The 19,145-nt window shown below is 42.7% G+C and overlaps 1 protein-coding gene across 13 annotated transcripts in view; it reads left to right on the forward strand.

Annotated features, from left to right (window-relative positions):
* Positions 1 to 833: 833 nt before the first annotated feature.
* The window catches only part of LOC144669582 (neural cell adhesion molecule 1-like), a 485,847-nt gene continuing 467,535 nt past the window's right edge, over positions 834 to 19,145 (forward strand). For 4 of the 13 annotated variants that reach the window (XM_078532123.1, XM_078532133.1, XM_078532115.1 and 1 more), the window contains exon 1: positions 840 to 1,042. In XM_078532123.1, the coding sequence (XP_078388249.1) occupies positions 991 to 1,042 (52 nt within the window). In that variant the 5' untranslated portion in view covers positions 840 to 990. Of the gene's footprint in view, positions 1,043 to 19,145 lie in introns of all 13 variants that reach the window. The other 9 variants (XM_078532088.1, XM_078532100.1, XM_078532107.1 and 6 more) reach the window with 4 other exon arrangements.

The raw sequence follows: 19,145 nt of genomic DNA on the forward strand, positions 1-19,145 counted from the left end.
TGAGGTTCAGTCTTGCCTCTGAATCAGAAGATCCTGGGTTCAAGACTCACTCCAAAATTTGAGCACAAAAATCAAAGCTCACACTCCAGTGCAGTACTGAGGGAGTACTGCACTGCCTGAGGTACTGTCTTTCAGATGAAATGTTAAATCGAGATTCAACATCTGTCCTCTTGGGTGGATGTGAAAGGTCCCATGGCACGATATTGAAGAAGAGCAGAGAAGTTATCCTTGGCATCTCGGCCAATATTTATCCTTCAATCAACATCGGATTATCCGGAGGCTATCACTTTGCCGTCTGTGTGAGCTTGCTGTGTGTAACTTGGCTACTGCGTTCCCTACATTACAACAGGGGCCACACTTCAGAAAGAACTTCATTGGCTGTAAAGCGCTTTGAGACATCTGGTGGTCGTGCAAGATGCTATATAAATTCAAGCTTTTCTCTCTTTTAAACTTTGGGCTTTGAGATGTCTGCCGAAAAGGCACTATATAAATGCAAGTCTTTCTTTTTTAATATAAAAGAAGTAGAACCCCTGGCAGTGCCTTAAATCCCAACTCTTGGTGAAATCTTCTTGCACCTTCTGCAATTGGAAAGAGGGGGACACACACACACACAGGCAGGCAGAGAAAGAGAGAGATGGGGGGGCAGAAAGTGATGCCCCCCCCAACATTAACCTCAATGGATGAGAGGGAGAGCGAATCCAGTGCGGGCTTTAAGAATGTCCGGGGGAGGGAGTGGGGGGGAGAGGGGGGGCGGAGGGAGACAGATAGACAAGTGGGTAAGGGGGACTACTTGCGGAGTGTGGCAGCTCCAGCGGGCGGATATGGCGCGGATTAAAGGAGGGCGGAGTGATTAGGTGGAGGCAGAAGGCAGAAGTGGCTCGCGAGCAGCGCGCGCGGGGATTGTCGTCTGGTCGCAGCGAGTGAGCGAGAAAAGCGGAGCGAAAAATTCACCAGTCATTTACCTCCAAGAGCCAATTCCAAGCACCAACAATGTTACAAACCAGGATTTTCCTAACCGGGCTACTCTTTATTAGCACCGCAGGTATGATTTAGAATTTTCCCCCTCCCCTAGAAAACATTAAAAAATTGTTGCTAAACGTACTGAATTCCTTGCAAAAGCAACAGCGAGCAATATTGCATTTTAATTTTCTGCAATGCAATCTTTCTTTCTTAATTCAGTGGAATATATTAAAAAAAAACACATCAAAAATCCAAATTCTGTGCATCTTATTTTAACGTGTACGGGCAGCAAGGGCAAGTGTTTCTGCTCGTTTAATATAAGGCAGTGATTTCTTTGTCTTCTGGTGGTCTTCAGTTAAGGTAAAATATTTGAGTAATCTCCTTTGCTGGTGTAAAATCTGTCCACGTTCTCATGAATAAATGACAGGTTTCTTGAATAGCAGTGGTCTGTTCCTCGCAAAATCTGCGAAATTGTATTCCATCCTTTTGCTTTTGGGGGCTCTTTATTTTTTTTTCATTATTAATTACAGAGCTTTTTTTTTAAAAAAAAATAAAAACAAAAATTGAACTAGTGTCTTGAATAAGGGGCATAACAGTGAAATAAGGAGCTGGTCTGAATTTGTTTTCCAGTAGGAGGTGCTAAATGAACTCTTGTTAATTGGAACCTTTTGTATCTTTCATCTGATTGTATCCATTTTTGATACCACTTAAATAAAACATGGGTTTAAAGAAATGGATGATTACCCCCCCCCCCCCCCCCCTCAATTTCTCTGCTGAGGTTGCAATGTTTGCAATAAATGGGACATCCAACCCTCCTCTTGCTGATATAAACTCCTGTTTATTTATGGGCTCTGGGACAATAGGGTCGGTTGCGTTGCTTTCTTCAGTGTGACATGTTTGGAGAAAATAAAAGCTTAATTTGTGGTGGTGGTGGTGGTGGGGGGGGGAGAAATTGATGTGAGATTCTCACTCCCTGCACGTCTGACCAAACTGTTCCTATTTCACCCTTGGGCGGGAAACCGTTATCTTTTTACTCGCTGCTTCGTATTTTTTTTGTGATCCTTTTTTTTTAAAAAAGGGGGAGAGGATGAATCAAAATCGTGCATTTTTTTTAAGAGATTGCGGGTTGGTTGGTCTTGGGAAAGGAGCGAGTTGTGTGTGTGTGTGTGGTGGGTTTTTTTTGGGAAAGGTAACTGAATTTGATCTGGGACACGGTGCGGGTCCCACTAGGTGACGTAAGTGCGAATTAAATAGGGTAAAACAAATAATTTTCTGATCTCAGGGGGATTGGGGGAAACAATACAAGGTGTTGATTGCACATTTATGCTCTGGGTCTGTGGTCTTTTTTTTCCCCTCTGTCGACTGTGTGACTGCCCTTATTCAACACTTCACCGTTTCTTGAGCCTGACACAATGTTACAGAGGATTTAAAGATTAATATAGCGGCGTCTAGTCTCCCGGTGACCGGAGGAGCGCTGCTATCCGCTTCTTTCAGAGAGAGAGAGAGAGAGAGCCTCTGAGGGGGATCGAGTCTCGGCCAAATCTCTTCTTTTCTCTCTCCCCCCACCCCCCCAAGCTTATAAACACCAGAGCCAAACACAATAAATAATTAGATTCGAAGGAAGGGTCGTTTCCAAATCTCCCTTTTTGGATTATGTCCAAAAATTTCCCCAAATAGGGGGAAAAAAAAAAAGCCGGGCGGCTGTAATCAAGAGTGAAATAGCATCTTTTGTTGAAGGAAAATATTTTTCCATTGACAAGGGGATGCCAATTTATTGCCACTTCCCCTCTGGGTTGATAATGCAATTACCCAAAATGTTTGAAAAGCTCCAACTAACAGTTTCTGCTTTGCAAGTCGGGGTCCTTTGTTATTTTACAGACTGGGGGGTTCTGTGTTTGTAGACACGAGTCCCAGTAGAGTTTGAAAGGGACGTTCATAATAAATAAATATATATATATATATCTACGTGACATCTTTAATCCATTTTAAAAATTAAAAACATTCTTGAAAAATTGGGAAGGGGAGGCACAGGAATAACAAAACCCACGCAGAATGCATTTAATGATCCCCTTTGATAAATTTATCTCGATTACACAGGGCGAAATCTCGCCATCACCCACCCACCGACCCAACCCAAGACTTGCTCTTTCCCTCACCCCGGGCTCGCTTATTTATTCTCTCGGCATCTTTCTGGGTCTAAATATTCGTCGTTCGTGCAAAGGACGGTCGGCACAACATCGAGGGAATGGAAAAGTTATTTGGCCAACAAGTCAGTGAAGTCCTTTGCATTTTGTATTGGACATCCTTTCAACGATGTGAATTCAGGGCGGAGTTCGGCACCTGCTGTTACCCGTCTGAGAGGGAAATGATAATCTTTAGAGGAATAAATTTTGGGGGGGGGGAGAGGGGAAGAAGAAGCCGGATGATTTCTCTGAGAGTAACGCTGGAGCAACGGAAGCCACTTTTCCGCCTTGTTCCAAGCCGAGAAACCGCCGTGTAGAAAATGGCAATGGGTGTGTTAGCTCACGTGGTTTAAATGGCATTTTGAGGCACTGTTGTCAGGATTTAGTGTGTTGTCTGTATCAACAATCCGAGAGCAGACTTGCAAACCATGGACTGTGATTACAGCGCCCGTGGTCCCCGCCCAGAGCACGCAGCCAGGATGAAACTGAAGAGAATTCACGTATCATCACATTCTCTCTTTCTCTCGCATCAGTTTCTGTATGTGACACTTCGACGGCAAAGAGGGAATGTGAAGGAGTCCAAAGGCGTGAAATGGAAAATTCTGAAGTGGGAATTAGGTTTTTATTTTCAAACAACGTGTGGTCCATTCGAGGACAAAAATAAACTTTCGCAACCCAAGATGAAATCTGAAATCGGGAGTAGCGATTGAAAATTAAACTTTCATGAAGATAAATATAGCAGCAATATTCTAATCTTGAGCGCAGGAATATGATTGAGGTGGAACCTCATCTCGCAGCCCAACAGGGAAGGCGTGGTGTTCAGCCTCTGCTGTGCACCCTGAGCCTTTCAATGTCAGGACAGCTAAATTCGACTACATCTGCTTCGTTCGACTGTTTAGCTTTTTGAAGCCCCCCAATGACAGGTCAATGTCGGGCTTCTAAGCATTACTATATGTTATTTATTTGCTGCTCAGTTGATGCAGACATCCATGCAAATACTGTAAGGAAAGTGACTGCTTCCATGAGATTTTTATTTGCTTCTGTTTGATATCACACCACAGAAAGCAGAGGTTTAACTTTCATACCGGGTATGATCTTCTGGTCCATGTTTTATCTGTTGGATAATTAACATGCAAATTTCCCCTTGCAAATCTGACTAATAACCATTCTTGTTCATTTGGTGTCATACAATTAACGAACAATACTTAAGAACCTAAGAAATCGGAGCAGGGGTAGGCCACCTAGTCCCTCGAGGTTGCTCCGCCATTCAGTAATATCATGGGACATGACACCAGGTCACTGTTTAAAAAATAAGGCGTTGCCCATTTAAAACGAAAAAGAAGTGAAATTTTTTCCGCTGAGAGGGTCATGAGTCTTTGCAACTCTCTTCCTGAAAAGGTGGTGGAGCAGAGTCTTTGAATATTTTTAAGGCTGAGGTGGGTAAGCAAAGGGGTGATAGGTTATCGGCAACAGGTGGGATGCAGATTTCGGGTTACTAACAGATCAGCCATGATCTTATTAAGTTGCGGAGCAGGCTCAAGGGGCTGAATGGCCTACTACTCCTGATCTGATCTTGGCCTAAGCTCCACTTGCCTGCCTGCTCCTAATAACCATTGACTCCCCAATAGTTCAAGAACCTGCCCATTTTAGCCTCGAATATACTTAGTGATCCAGCCTCCAGAGCTCTCTGGGATAGAGAATTCCAAAGATACATGATGCTCTGACAGAAGAAATTCCTTATCATCTCTGTCTTAAGAGGGCGAGCCCTTATTCTGAAACTGCTCCTCTAGCTCTAGATTCCCTCATAAAGGGAAACATCCTCTCAGCATCGACCCTGTCAAGCTTCCTCAGGATCTTGTATGTTTTAATAAGATCACCTCTCATTCTTCTAAAGCCCAATGAGTATAGGCCCAACCTATTCAACCTTTCCTCATAGGGCAAATCCTTCATCCCAACTTAGTGAACCTTCTCTGAACTGTCCCCACTGCATGTTTAAAGAGGGAGATTTGCAGCAAAAAAAGAAGTTTTTTTTTAAAACTTAACATTTACCAACTGGTAATGGAAATAGAGTTGAAAAATCTGATAAAGATATTGTGTGTCAAACCCAGTCTTATTTTTAAAAAAAGTCACAGATGTGTGTACATTCATGATGAATTTAACATGTTCATTATCCCTGGCATTGACACAAGAACCCTGGACGGATTTAACTTCAAAGTAGAAATGACAGGCAGCTAAACCCTAATTGATCAGAAATGTATGATAGGTAACCTTTTCAAGGGAGATGTGTGCCGTGTTCATGAAATTAACCAACTCTGTTTGAAAGGGGAGGGTTTAGGCTGGGCACAAACTGATGGGAGGTAAAACCTGAGCCTTGATATTTTATATTGTTTTACACTCAGTTGCTGTATGTCAGCTATTAGTGTTTTTTGGGGGAAAAAAATCTATCCAATTTATATGGAACGGTGGATATCCAAGGGCAAATAACAGGACTATTACTAAATTGATGGTATCCTATGGTTACAAGGGTAAATCTGGAACTCCAATTTGGATTATAGCTTTCAACCATATTTTATTGATTTTTCAAGAAAAAGAAAGTACAAAAGTGGGTCATGAAAGTACATTGTAATGTGTTGCATTACATACAACCTTATTTAAAGTTACTCACCACATAAAGAGGATTATAAATCTGTCACTACATTGAAGTGGGCAATGGAAGACCTAAAAAACTGGTCAGGCTTACTAATTTTAGTGTCTGATATTACTGCCTAATTTTACACTCTCAAGTTAGCCGAGCTTAATATTGGGTGGGGTGTTTAACTGGTGTTCCCGAACCCATGGGATTTCTCACCTGACGAGTTAAGTATTGTAACTGTCCATTGTAATTGTCTCCCTCAATATTTGAATATTGGTTGTTTACACAAACATGTCATAGCAAGTAATGGCAAGGCTATCTCTGCCTAAGTTTCTAGCAGAATGATGTCCTCTAAGTAAATGCACTACAGCAATAGTACGCATTACATATGCCAGTTTTGTTGGCTTCCCCCTCCTGCCCAAACTAGCCTCTGCTTATTTCTTTCCCTCCTGGACCTGTCTGAAATATGGGAGCTCCCAGTGTATAGAAACGTAGACACACAACTATATCTGACTGACTGTTTTACTGGAGTGAGTTAGTACAGATGGTCAGTGTTGGGATATAATGTATGAGATTGTTTGGAAAACATATTACATCATAGAGCCCCAACCTCCAAGGTTAACCTGGCAATTCTAGTTTTGATCTGAAATTCTTTCTAGGCTTCTAGCAATGGATTGGAAAATAAAATCCTATTTTGCACTTCTTTTACAAAGTATTTGATCCCAAAGGATGTGAATACTTGCATTGCACTCCTGTCCCAGAGCTAATCCAAATTCTGTGTCGGTGACAGAGTTATCTGTTGGGTTCAAATAAGAGCGCGCGCGCACAAGATATCAGGGCTTTATCATAAAAAAAATCAAAACACTGCAAATGCTGGAAGTCTAGAACAGAAACAGAACATGCTGGAAACACTCAGCAGGTCAGGCAGCATCTGTTGTGAAAACTGAAGAGTTTTTTGTGCCTTAGCTTTTTATTAAAACTGAATTGCTACGAAGGGTCCACACCAGAATCATCAACTCCTCTCTACAGATTATGCCTGGTTTGCTGAATGCTCCAGTATTTTCAATTATCGTTGCACAGACTTGTCTGTTTAATTACATTGACAGCAATCCGTTACTATTATGGTACCAACTGAAAATTTCTTCCAAGCATTTTCTCAGGGCTTGAAGTGCCATTTTCCATTATTTTCAGTACATTGATGGACAGTGGAGTGGGGATGGATGGAGCAAACACTTTTAATTAAGGAGTTTTCATAAAATGTTAATACTTGTGTAATTTTGTTTGTTGCTATTTCAGCATGTATTCTAGAGTGTGCTACTACTTCTGTATGAAATAGAAATGGGAAATACTGGAAATAGGTCCATCAGCACAATAAAAGAGAATTTCCACTTCATTTGTAGACGTGTCTTCTCAGCTGGTGAACCTATCTTTCCTCTTTTCAAATTGTGGCAGATTCTTATCAAGTCGTCTTTATTTTTCAACATCTATTTTCCCACATTTTCTGTTTGGTAACATTACCTCAGATTTAAGAAGGAAATAACATGCAATCAAAGCATAGATTTATCCTTTATGAAATTTATATAAGGGTAGAAATTTGTGTGGACAAAGGGCAAAACAAGTTCTATTTCATGCCAATTATACCCCCATCCCTCCCTGAGCTTGGCATTCAATTCCATTGACGCCAACAGAGCTGAATATCAGATGGGACATCTAACGGCTGACCAAAGCAGTACCTCTAGTTTTAAAATGCCCACCCAAGACAAATTTCTACCCCTTGTATTTTTGTCTTTTTACCTATTCTTTGGGCAATTCACAAAAATGTTACTAAGTTACTCATAAGATGAGTCAGTTAGTTTTAGGAATACCTTGAGGAAATTACCCTCCACAGGACAGCCAATCCTTCTGTGATCTGGACCTTGACTCCGAGTTGGAAATTTCACACGTGCACCAAAATTCTTTGTGTGAGATGGAGTTCCAGTGCAGATGTTGTTTTTTATTGGGGCTTTTTGCAGCTACAACATCCAGAGTATACTGCAATGATCTGTCATCAATGAGGTAGCAAATTTTCAAATGTCAGCTATGGCACAAGTAATCGTAATAAGATAGCGAAAGAAAGAAAAAAAATCACATTTTAATTTTAAGTCATTCAGTTTTTTAAAAAAAGTGATACTTTGGGCTGAAAGTTTTTTGAAGGGTTATTGAGGGTGGCTGATATTCGTGCCAGCATTGGCAGTACTCTTTTAGACACTTTCATACTGAGTTCGGGTTTTAGAGCCAGAGACTAGTCAGGAATGGTGAATCACCATCCACTCAAGGCTAGTCATTGGAGATTTGACAATGGGAAAATTCTCCTCCTTGTTGGGAAAATTTCCCTTATGTAGCACTACTCCGCTGATAGCTTCAGTGAGAGCTACAAAACCACTGCCAGAAGAAAGGAGGAGAAAAGAAAAGAAGGAAGGGAAATTTTGGGGCAGGAGCTAGTAAGAATAGACAAATAAAGGCTTAAACATAGATGGAGAGCAAAAAAAATAGAAATAACAATGAGGAGGAAGGAAGAAGCAGGTTACTTGCACCTTATACAAATTTTGTAGAATGATAGGCAAATATTACAAGTATATTTGAGGCCTTTTTCAATGAGTGTAACGCTTTTACTTTGTGTCAGCCCAAGTGAGATGTCACTCCAGTGGAATTGTTTCACAGTTTTTACCACTGCTGTTGTAGTCAGACTGAGTGGTACTCTGATAGACATGAAACACCCCTGCTGCAGCTCCCACACTATACTCGAGAGCAATGCCATGGGAAATTTACTAGTACATTGTTAAAACTCTGTTGAATCTTAAATCACGAAGTGTATATTTTAACATTAGATGCTCAGAGCTCTCCTTAATCTGTGTGAATTGGTCATCTTTGTTTAGTTTACAAAGAAAAAAAATGAATTAATAGTCACCTTGTGAGGATATTAGAAAAATGCCTATTACCAAAAGTGCCTTATGTTCTAGTAAATGTTTTTAATGGAGGTATATCATTGTCTAAATGGACTAGATGACGCTATGGCCATTCTATTGTTTGTTGACCATTACTCAATGCTGTCAATCCTTTAATTAGCACTTGGCTCTTCAGTTTTGTTAGCACTCAATATTTAAGGGTATGAACAATATTAATAGAAATAATAGTATTCATTTTGCAATGTTCTGTGTATAGAGACTGTTCAGGTATAACATTGGTTAATGATGAACGGTCAGCATTGGTAGATATAATTTAAATGGTCTGAGTGAATAGCTTCTCTAGGATTTATTGTACAGATAATCATGTTCACCACTTGTCATTTGGCCAGTGTGTGTAAGTAAACTGTGGTTTTATACACAGCATTGTTACAACAAACTTATTTTTTCCTTTGTGTGTCAGCTATTTGTTTCACTGTGTATGCTTAGTCTGCTGTAACTAATAAATGTAAATTGATTGACTATCCACATCGAATGGTAAAGGAGAATAATAGGATTCTTTCATTTTACTCCTGTTGTCTGAAAGGCACCAGTGCATCTTGGGACTGTGTTTTCTTGAACACCATTACTAAAGCATGAATAATATCTATTACACTGAGTATAGTTTATTTATGAGAAATAGCCCCCCATCTTTTATCTAGATAGTTTGCATGTACATCTTTGTAGTACAAGAGTTATCTTCAACACTTTTACCTAAAGAGATTAAACTTTCTGTTTTCAAGCACCTATCTTTTTCACAGAAACTAATCTTAGAGAGTAGACTGACGTTGTCCTCACAATGTAGTTAGCAGAATGTATAGAGATTTGTAGCTTCAGTGAGCTTATCGATGGTGTAGCACCTGGTATGGTAACTGAAAGTGTTGTCACAGCCATTTTCTAACTGAAAATACAAGACAGCTGCAAAAATTCCTGAAGCTGAAATTTGACTCATATAAGGGTCCCTGAACTAATGAGTGCATGGGGCGGGGGGGCTACCATGCGGGAAACTGAGGATATAAAACAACTGTGTGGAGAAAAATGTTAGAAAGTAAAATAATCGTGTTGTGGATTTTATTGCCTGTCAGATGTGCATGTGGTGTGAGGTACATTTTTGGAATATCTTATTTTGTGTGGAGATAGGGAGATATTTTGTTACACAGCAAGTCTAAACTAAGTGCAGAGGACAGGCTGTAGTGAGGCTGATTAGACAAACTATATGCAGGCTTCTGTCTAAAGTCACTGTAGGAAATAAAATGGTTTTGATAATCTTTGAGGTGGAAAGTTCATGGCAGAGGGGGAATCTATGTCTGCCGTGTACAGCTGAAGTGACAGTAACAAGAGGCGGAGAGGCAACGTGTAAAAGGAGGTACTGTCGTTCATGGAGGGGGTTCCATGGGAACATGAGAGCCGTTCGTGTGAAAATAAAACTGGGATGACATTAAATAAACACAGGACGGATGACTGGGTGGTTTGCATTGGAGCAGAAACACAATGTGAATAAAGCACTCAGTAGAGAACACAATGGGAATAGGCTGGACGATGAGGGAAGGTGGTTGATGGGTCAAGTACTGGGATTTGGTGTTTAACAATGAAGCAGGATCAACAGACATGCTTACTAGCTGTCAGCCCTTCACATTTTAACTATACATTTTGCCTCAGAATGAATGAAAACCATATTGAGGAAAGTATGAAATAGTAGTCACACTAATAGGGGTTTGAGGTCAGTAGTAGTTTAACGTTTGGTTTAATGTTTGTCTTTTAAGACCACACAATTTTCCTTTTTGATTATGATAGATGAAAGGGGAGAAAAATATAGGTATTTAAACTGATTTAAGTTCTCACTTGTACATTTTAGTTACAATATTGAATAAATAGAGAGTTACAGATGGCTATGAATGTATTACGAGATTGTAATATGAGAGGGATTCGGATGACATCCTAAGCTACGAGTCAATCTGAGTACCCTGTGTATTTTGCACTTTGTAATCTTAGTCGTCTTTTACTTATTATGCAATCATTTGATTCCCATATTGAACTTCTTGTGTTTGAATATTAGTGTCACAGTTGCCCATTGCAACTATTAATTTTTTGTTACTATGGAATTGTTATCTGGAACATACATGTAAACAATCAACATGGTTCAATTTTCTCCTTCTACACCACCTTCCTGTTGAAAACATCATGACTTGTTTAATATTGGAAATTTGCTCTGAAATTTATTGAACCACTTCATGTTGTAACAACATCAATTCATGACCATGGTTTCAGTAGACAGTTGACAGGAAAAACACTACTCTAACAACTACAGTAATGATTTAAAATGTACAGCAAAGAAGCAATAAAAACTTTGAAAGTACATGCTTTAAAAGTGCCAAAATTAGGTAACATCAGTTTCATCTGCAAGGAATTTTGGAACTGCAAATGTGTGATGTTAATTGTTCTCTGGTGTAATTAAGACTTCAGTTTGTTAGCTGTTATAAATACCCAAGTGCAAACATTACACTGACTTAAGTACATTAGGCTTAACTGGAAGTTAGTCAGATTGTCCATTTCATAATATGCATGTAGATGAAGTTAACAATACTGCATTCCATATTTTATTGTGCATGACAATTTTAACTTAAAAGGTGGTGCCCTTGTACATCAGCATTTTATATATTCAGTGGCACAGCAAGAGAAATGCCAGGAAGGGGTGGGTCTAAATAGAAAAAATGTAGATGGAATTCTAGGCAGGGATTGCAGCTATGTATCACTGCTGGTTTATGTGGTATATTATTGAACTATTCTGATCTAGACAAAGTGATTTTGAAGGCAATTTCAAAGAAATGTTCCTCTGGAGATAATGAAACATTGATCTAGATGTGTTTTCATGTTGAGAGTTTGGGTTTGTCATTTATTTTTATACTTCAAGTCCCTTGTGGAAGAAGTTGAAACCATGATTGCATTTTAATGAAATTTAATGCTATGAAACAAGTGTGGTAGCAGACATAGTCCATACATGCCAAAGTGAAAATACATTGTCATCACAGGAGATATAGGAATGAATGCTACCAGAAAAATATTTGAAGATAATTGTTAAAATGAAATACTAATCTGTAGTGGAATTGTGCTTTCTGGTGGGGAAACCCGACTAACCAGCAACAACACAGCTCCCAGTGGAATGTGTTTGAAGCAGATTAAAGCAAACCAACCATTTTAATCATAGGTGTAGAAAACATTATCATGGGGTTGGGTGTTAGGTGTGGGTTGTGTGAAGAGTGTTTGACATTTTTCTTGAAAAGAAGCATAGCTATGAAGTGATTTCACATTTCCATGCATCTTTGAAGATGTGTTAAAATGGCATTTAGTTGTCAAAAAAACTGTGGTTGCAGGTACTCCAGAATTGGCCGATTAACACACTATTTGAAACAGTTGCATATAACAGATTCAGCACTGTACTGTTCTATTCTGATGGCTGCAGTTGTTAAAATTGAAGGCAACCTAATGCCATACTGTGTTTTTAAAAAAAATTATGGTTTGAATCTCTCTGGTCATAGAATCATAGAAGGATGATGGCACAGAAAGAAGCCACTTGGGCCACCCAGCCTAATTCCACTTTCCAGCATTAATCAGGGAATATGACATGAGTACGACAACAGATTGCGTGTAAATTTTTATACATCTGTTTATAGGACATCTTTTACATTTATTTTGTTTAGAGAAAAAGCACAGTAAATTGTTGATGTCGCAGCTGAAAATGTAATGAAGGGGATCCTCAGTAAAACAACCAAGGACAATGTTAGCCAATCCATGGGTGATCTCTTCCCCTTAATGCTGGCAAGCGTCAGCATGCTTGAGGAGGTATATTGGTGGTTGCTTCCTAGTAAACCTGCAGGCTGTCTCTGCATATTAATCACTTAATGAAAGAAAGCTGGCCTTATTTGCATTGTGCAGGCTTTGAGAAGTCTCATGGTGTGCCTGAGAAAAATACAAGTGTGGGGGGGAGTGGGGGAAGGAATTGCGATTGTCGTTTTGAAAGGGTTTTCATCCATTCAAGTGGAAGAGCTGAATACGAGGGAATTAGCACACTGTTTTGTGCAAAAGCAATCCCATTCGGCAACCACATTTCACGTTGTTTAGCGGTCCTGTCCCGCAGGGAGTCAGTACATTGTGTTGGGTTTTTAACTGGGAGTGACTCATCTTTCGATGATGTAATCAACAGCTCTGATAAGCTCAAGGTACACGCTGAATAAACTTCTTGTGAAATGGCTATGTCATTTAAGTAGAAGTGCATATGCTACAGTGACCTCTATCCCAGTGAATAATGGAAGGTCTGTTTGTTAGCTCAGTGATTGTTAAATCTTTAGGAGTTAAAACTGCCTTCCTCTCTCGCATTATTCAGGGAGATGAAATTCTTCCAGTGGATACCTTTAGTGAATAATTGGGACTTTCTACTTTATAAATTAAAATTAAAGAGGAGCTTTATCCCCATAACGCTTTCAGTTTGGTTTATTGCTGTTAAACGTAGCTAAAACTGCCAGCTTATTGGACACTTCATATTTTATCTCACAACAGTTTTTTTTTAAAGCTTGTTACATTTTACAGATGTTACTGGTAGAGAGAGATATAGTGATTAGTGTATTGTACATTTCAGTAAGAGGTCATGCTATATATCAAAATGATCTAATGCATTAACACTGGAATTAATACAGGCACAGCCAAAGCAGTCCTTCAATGACTGCCTCTTATGCTAGCAAAGAAATTGAAACAGTATGGCATAAACTGTAGCTTTATTTTGAATGAGATTGTAAATGGATGCTTAGAATCAGTCCAGCATCATGGCAACTGTTCACTAACGGATGTTTAATTCTGTTGCAATCCACACGTAATCATTAAAGCTTGACGCTGCTTGATTAAGTTCTCATGCGCAACTCTGCTGCTGGTCCAAACAAATTAGTCATCACAATACATTGCTGGTGAGAAAGTTGTTTAGCTTTCAGTCTGTTTCATTGTACCACGGACGTGTATATCCACAACAAGATGAAGCCCCAGCAGATGAACAGATAATTGCTTCATGTAGGTCTTAAAACAGGTCAGAGTCTTTCTGTGACATAGCTGAGATTTTAGATGATTAGTTGTGGTATGCTATCGTTCTGTGAAGACTTTGCCACCATTTGTAGATCTTGTTACATACGAACATACGAATTAAGGGGCAGGAGTAGGCCATTTGGCCCTTTGAGCCTGCTGCGCTATTCAGTAAGATCATAGCTGCTCTGATTGTGGCCTCAACTCCACGTTCCACCAACCCCCGATAACCTTTGACTCCTTTGTTAGTCAAGAATCTATGTACCTCTGCCTTAAAAATATTAATTGACCCTGCCTCCATCACTCGCTGAGGAAGAGAGTTCCAGAGATTCATGACCTCTGGGTGGAATTTTCTGTGCTCACTGGTGTCGGGTGTCTTGAGTGGCATGAGCGTACAATATGGCATGAAGGCCAAAAATCGGTTTCATGGCGTCGTGAAACCAGGTTGCCATTGTCCGCTCAGCCCGTCAATGGTGGGCCACATTTCCTGTCATTGGACGCCGGGAACCTCATTGTAATACATCTGCATATCATTATAAGCCAGCCTGCCAGAATCACCCACATCGGTGGGAAAACATGCGCTGCAGAACATGTTTTGACGTGCAGAAGTCGGGACTTACTGCCAAGGTCTTGCTCACATCGCGGACATCCGAGGAGCAGAAGATGCTGGAACCAACAGCAACGAGGCCTTGGAGGTACGTCCATGGCATGGTGGGTGGGTTCTCAGGGACATGGCTCCACCGCGAAGCAGCTCGTGCAAGGTGGAAAGTCACCGTTGAGGGTCTGCTCACAACGGATGATTGCTGAGGGGATGGAGAAGAAGGCTCCACGGTGTTTGGGAGAGGAAGATATACTGGGGGTGGGAGAGGAAGGTCTGGTATTGACTGGGAAAGGATGGTTTGTCGGGGTGGGTGACGTTGGGAGGGGGTGAACGAAGGTGTCGGGACTGGAGGGCTGAAGGTGTCGGGGTGGGTGAGGAGAGTGGAGGAATGAAGATGTTGGGAAGGGGAGAACAAAGGTGTCCGGGGGGAGAAGATGGTAATTGGGGAGGTAGATGTTAGGGACCTGGAAGGTGTAGGGGGAGGAGTTTGGAGAGGAGTAGGAAGGAGTAAGGGTATCAGAAGGATTCAGGAAGGGGGGAGGACTAATGGGGGAGTCCAAGGGGCTGGGGGGAGGGACGGACATACTAAGGGGGTGTGGGTGGGGGTTTGAAGGGGGCAGTCTCTAGGTGAATGTACAAGGGAGGGCTCTGAGTCCATGACTGTCTCCTGGGGAGCGAACTGAGTGGGAATGGTACTAGGGAATGGTGAGAATGACTGAGGACAGAGTGAGGTGGTAACGTGGGAGGGTACGGGTTCAATGGTACTGGTGGAAGGGATGGCGAAGATAGTTGGTGAGAACCCTGAGGCAGACTTGGACTCCGGTGGGGTGGGGGTGGGGGTGGGGGAGGGGGGGGCTGGTGGGGAGAAGAAGAAGAAAGGAAGGAGGAGGTTGGGAGGTTAATGCAGATGAGGGTGGGATTCCTGGGAACGTTTTGTGAATGTTCACCTGGACATCTCTGAAGGAAAAGGGTTGTGGCTAGTAGGTCACGGAGGGGAGGTGGAAGGTGATGCCGGGGTGGTCGACATTGATGGGAGAAAGAAAATGGGTGACTGAGGGAGGGGAAAAAGAAGGGGGGGTGAAAGAAAAATGGTATATAACATTGGCTAAATCGAAAGTGAAATGAGAGTTGAGGTGGGTGAGATCAGGTGCTGCATGGGATTTTATGGCTGGGTGGAGCTGCAGGTCAGCTCAGATGGTCAACTGAAAGCAAACCTGCAGGCAGCATTGAAAATGCTCAAGAAATTGAGATGTGTGATACAGGAAGGATCCACATGCGTGGGAGAGTGCTCGCATAAGGCTCCCTCCAGAATCCACTAGTGGGCCAGCTGTGTGCAGCTGAACTGCTAGTGGGGTGGGGAAGGGGGAGGAGGTGCATTGTAAGTACTCGCAAAGCCTGTCAATGAAGCTGAAAGACACCATTACACATTATTCAGTGAAAGTGAATATATTTCCAGATTGTAAAGTGACGTGTTCACCCATGCAACCAACTGTGATCAGAATTTCTTTAACTTTTGAATGCCTTAGACTTCTAGTTGCTGCTCTGACGGGGTGGAGACAGCCTGTACAATGGTCGGCCCTGTTGCCTCTGATGCCTTCTGCGTGGGTCTTCTGGAGAACAGAGGCCTTTAGGGCCCCGGCTTGTTGGCTGTCCTCCTGTGAGCCAGCTGCTCCCTCTGTGGTAACCGAGGATGAGGTTGAGGGGGTCACAGGCAAAGGGGACTCGGAGGGAGAAGACAGCCTCTGAAATTCTTGAGCGGGTGACCCGCTGCCGCTCCTCCATCCTTTGGGTGCCCAGGGGCCCAACTTGACTTCCTGTGGGGAAGGAGCATCTTGGGGGACGTCGAGGTGCCCTGTTTTCCCCCCTCGCGTCGCCACTCCAGGAACTCACCCATGGCTCCCGCAGTGGAGGGCAGGTCTGCGGGCATCTCCGCATTCTTCTAGACCAGGGCCTCCATGGCGTCCACCATCCTCCCCATGGAGACCTCAATACGCGCACATGTGGGCACCACTTCAGAGAGCAGGCGGACCCACTCCTCCGACTCATGTGCCACTCTGTTAAAGGCTTCACACACAGCTGTTGGATGTTCCCCCGCCTTCTGCTGACTCTCCAGGAGCATCTGACTCTGACCTCACAGATGCGTCTTCCCCAGCAGTCCTCGAAGTGCCGGGTAGCTCAGCTGAACCTGCCGCCTCCTGCTGTGATCAAGTGTCCTTGCGGTGACCGCCAGATTGTGTACCCAAGCTGCTCTAGGTCTTGCTCCCACCTGGTTTGTGTCTCTGCGCTGGTGCTGGGTGTGGGTAAGTGCTGTGACGGGGTCTTCCAGTCTGCTTATTTCCAGCTCTTCAATGGCGGATGCATCCTCTTGGCTGGATGTGAGGGTGTGGATGGAGCTGAGGGACTGGCTGGCTGAAGGTGTCAGTAATTTGGCAGAGCTCCCTGTGAACCGAAGTAGAGATAATTAGTACATGGCGGCAGAGTCAAAAGCAAGAAAGAAAGCGCACACAGTTGCATTGAGAGAGACATGATGTCATGCAGGGTCCTCATGAGGGTGTTTGCCGCCAACCTCAGCATCGCCGCAGGCAGGGCCACATCCTCATCTGTCAGCGTGATGGCAAGCACCTCAAAGAAGTGAGGAGCCTAATATGGGCCACTCTACCCCTGATCTGGGACCTCCCCCTGCAGTTGTGAGCAGGCTTTTCTTGCATGAAAACAGATGGAGAGAGTGTAAGCAAGACACGTGGCATTGCATGGAATGTTTTTGTGGTGAGCGGAGACATGGACGGGATGAGGCCATGAGCTCCGGGGGATATGAGCCTGATGGAGATGTGAGGGTGTGTGTGAGAGTTAGTGATATTGTCCCTGAGGTGTGAGATCCCTGTGGATGTGTGATGAGTTTGTGAATGCGAGAGTTGGGAGTAATGAGAAGGGTGACTTACCCTGGTGGAATGGTTGAGACCATTCATCCTGTTGCAGCACAGGGTGGCTGTCCTCCTTTGCAGGGCGTTGGCGCTGACCACCGCCCCTCATGTTGGATTGGTGACGCTGCTGCTGCCCTGCAGCCAGAGTAGAGGTAGAGGACCTCCACTGCGTCCAAAAGGCGCTTGAGGGACGCGTCATTAAACCAGGGGGCTGCAGTCTTCTTGCCTTTCAGGGTCATGTCTTCTTTGCAGCAATCGTGGGCTGGAAGCACCGAGAGTTGTGTGCACGGCTGCATTTTAAACGTGCTGCCCAGTGTGATGAGGTGGCGAGGTGATGGCATGGCGGGTGAATGAAGGCCTGCCTGCCATCAAAACGATGTGTTTCCTGGGAATGCAAGATTAATGAGGCGAGATTGGGACGATGTGGCGTGAGAAGCTGCCATTGTGGCCGGCAGGTAAAACATCATTTTTTTCCCCCCTCCCGCTACTGCATGTAGTACAAATCTGGGATGATTCTGCCCACTGAGAGAAAATTTCTTCTTATCTCTGCCTTAAATGGGAGAACCCTTATTTTAAAATTGTGTCCCCTAGCTCTGGTCTCTCTTACAAGAGGAAACATCCTTTCAGCATCCCCTTTGTCAAGTCCCCTCGAGGTCTTATATGTTTCAATAAGATCACCTCCATTCTTCTAAACTCCAATGGATAGAGGCCCAGTTTGTCCAACCTTTCCTCGTATGATAACTTCCCCCCCAATCGCAGTATGAGTCGAGTGAACCTTTTCTGAACTGCTAACATGTTTATGCCCTTTCTTAAATAAGGAGCCCAAAACTACACAGTACTCTAGATGTGGTCTCACCAATGCCCTGTACAACTGTAGAAAAACATGCCTACTTTTATACTTCATTCCCCTTGCACTAAACGGCAACATTCTATTTGCCTTCCTAATCATTTGCTGGTCTGCGTACTAACTTTTCCTGATTCATGTACCCGGACACCCGGATCCCCTATTCCTCAGAGTTCTGCCATCTCTTTCCATTTAAATAATATGCTGCTTTTCTATTCTTCCTGCCAAAGTGGACACGTTCACATTTTCCCACTTTATACCCCATCTGTCAAATTTTTGCCCACTCACTTAACCTATCTATGCCCCTTCGCAGACTCCTGATGCCCTCTTCACTACTTACTTTTCTACCTCTTTGCGGTATTTAGTAATCATGCATTCGCTCCCTTTATCCAAGCCACTGATATAAATTGTAAATAATTGAGGCCCCCGCACTGATCCCTGTGGCACTCCACTCGTCACGCCTTGTCAACCCAAAAATGACCCATTTATGTCAACTCTGTTTCCTGTTAGCTAATCAATCCTCTAACCATGCTAATGTTAACTCTACACCATGAGCTCTTATTTTGTGTAGTAACCTTTACATCACCTTGTCAAATGCCTTCTGGAAATTTAAGTACAGCACATCCACAGGTTCCCAATTATCCATGTTGCTCATTACTTTCTCCTCAAATAACTTAAATAGATTTTTCTTTCACAAAACCATGTTGACTCTGCCCGAGTGCATTGAAATTTTCTCGAGTGCCCAGCTATAACCCCCTCAATAAGAGATTCCAGCAATTTCCCTATGACAGATTTTAATTTAACCAGCCTGTAGTTTCCTGATTCCCCTCTCCCTCTCTTGAATAGAGGAGTCACATTCACTATTTTCCAATCTAATGGAATCTTCACAGAATCTAGGGAATTTTGGAAAATTAAAACCAATGCATCTACTATCTCAGTAGCCACTTCTTTTAAAACAG

The sequence above is a fragment of the Cetorhinus maximus genome, chromosome 2, assembly GCF_964194155.1.
Source record: "Cetorhinus maximus chromosome 2, sCetMax3.hap1.1, whole genome shotgun sequence".
Lineage (NCBI taxonomy): Eukaryota > Metazoa > Chordata > Chondrichthyes > Lamniformes > Cetorhinidae > Cetorhinus > Cetorhinus maximus.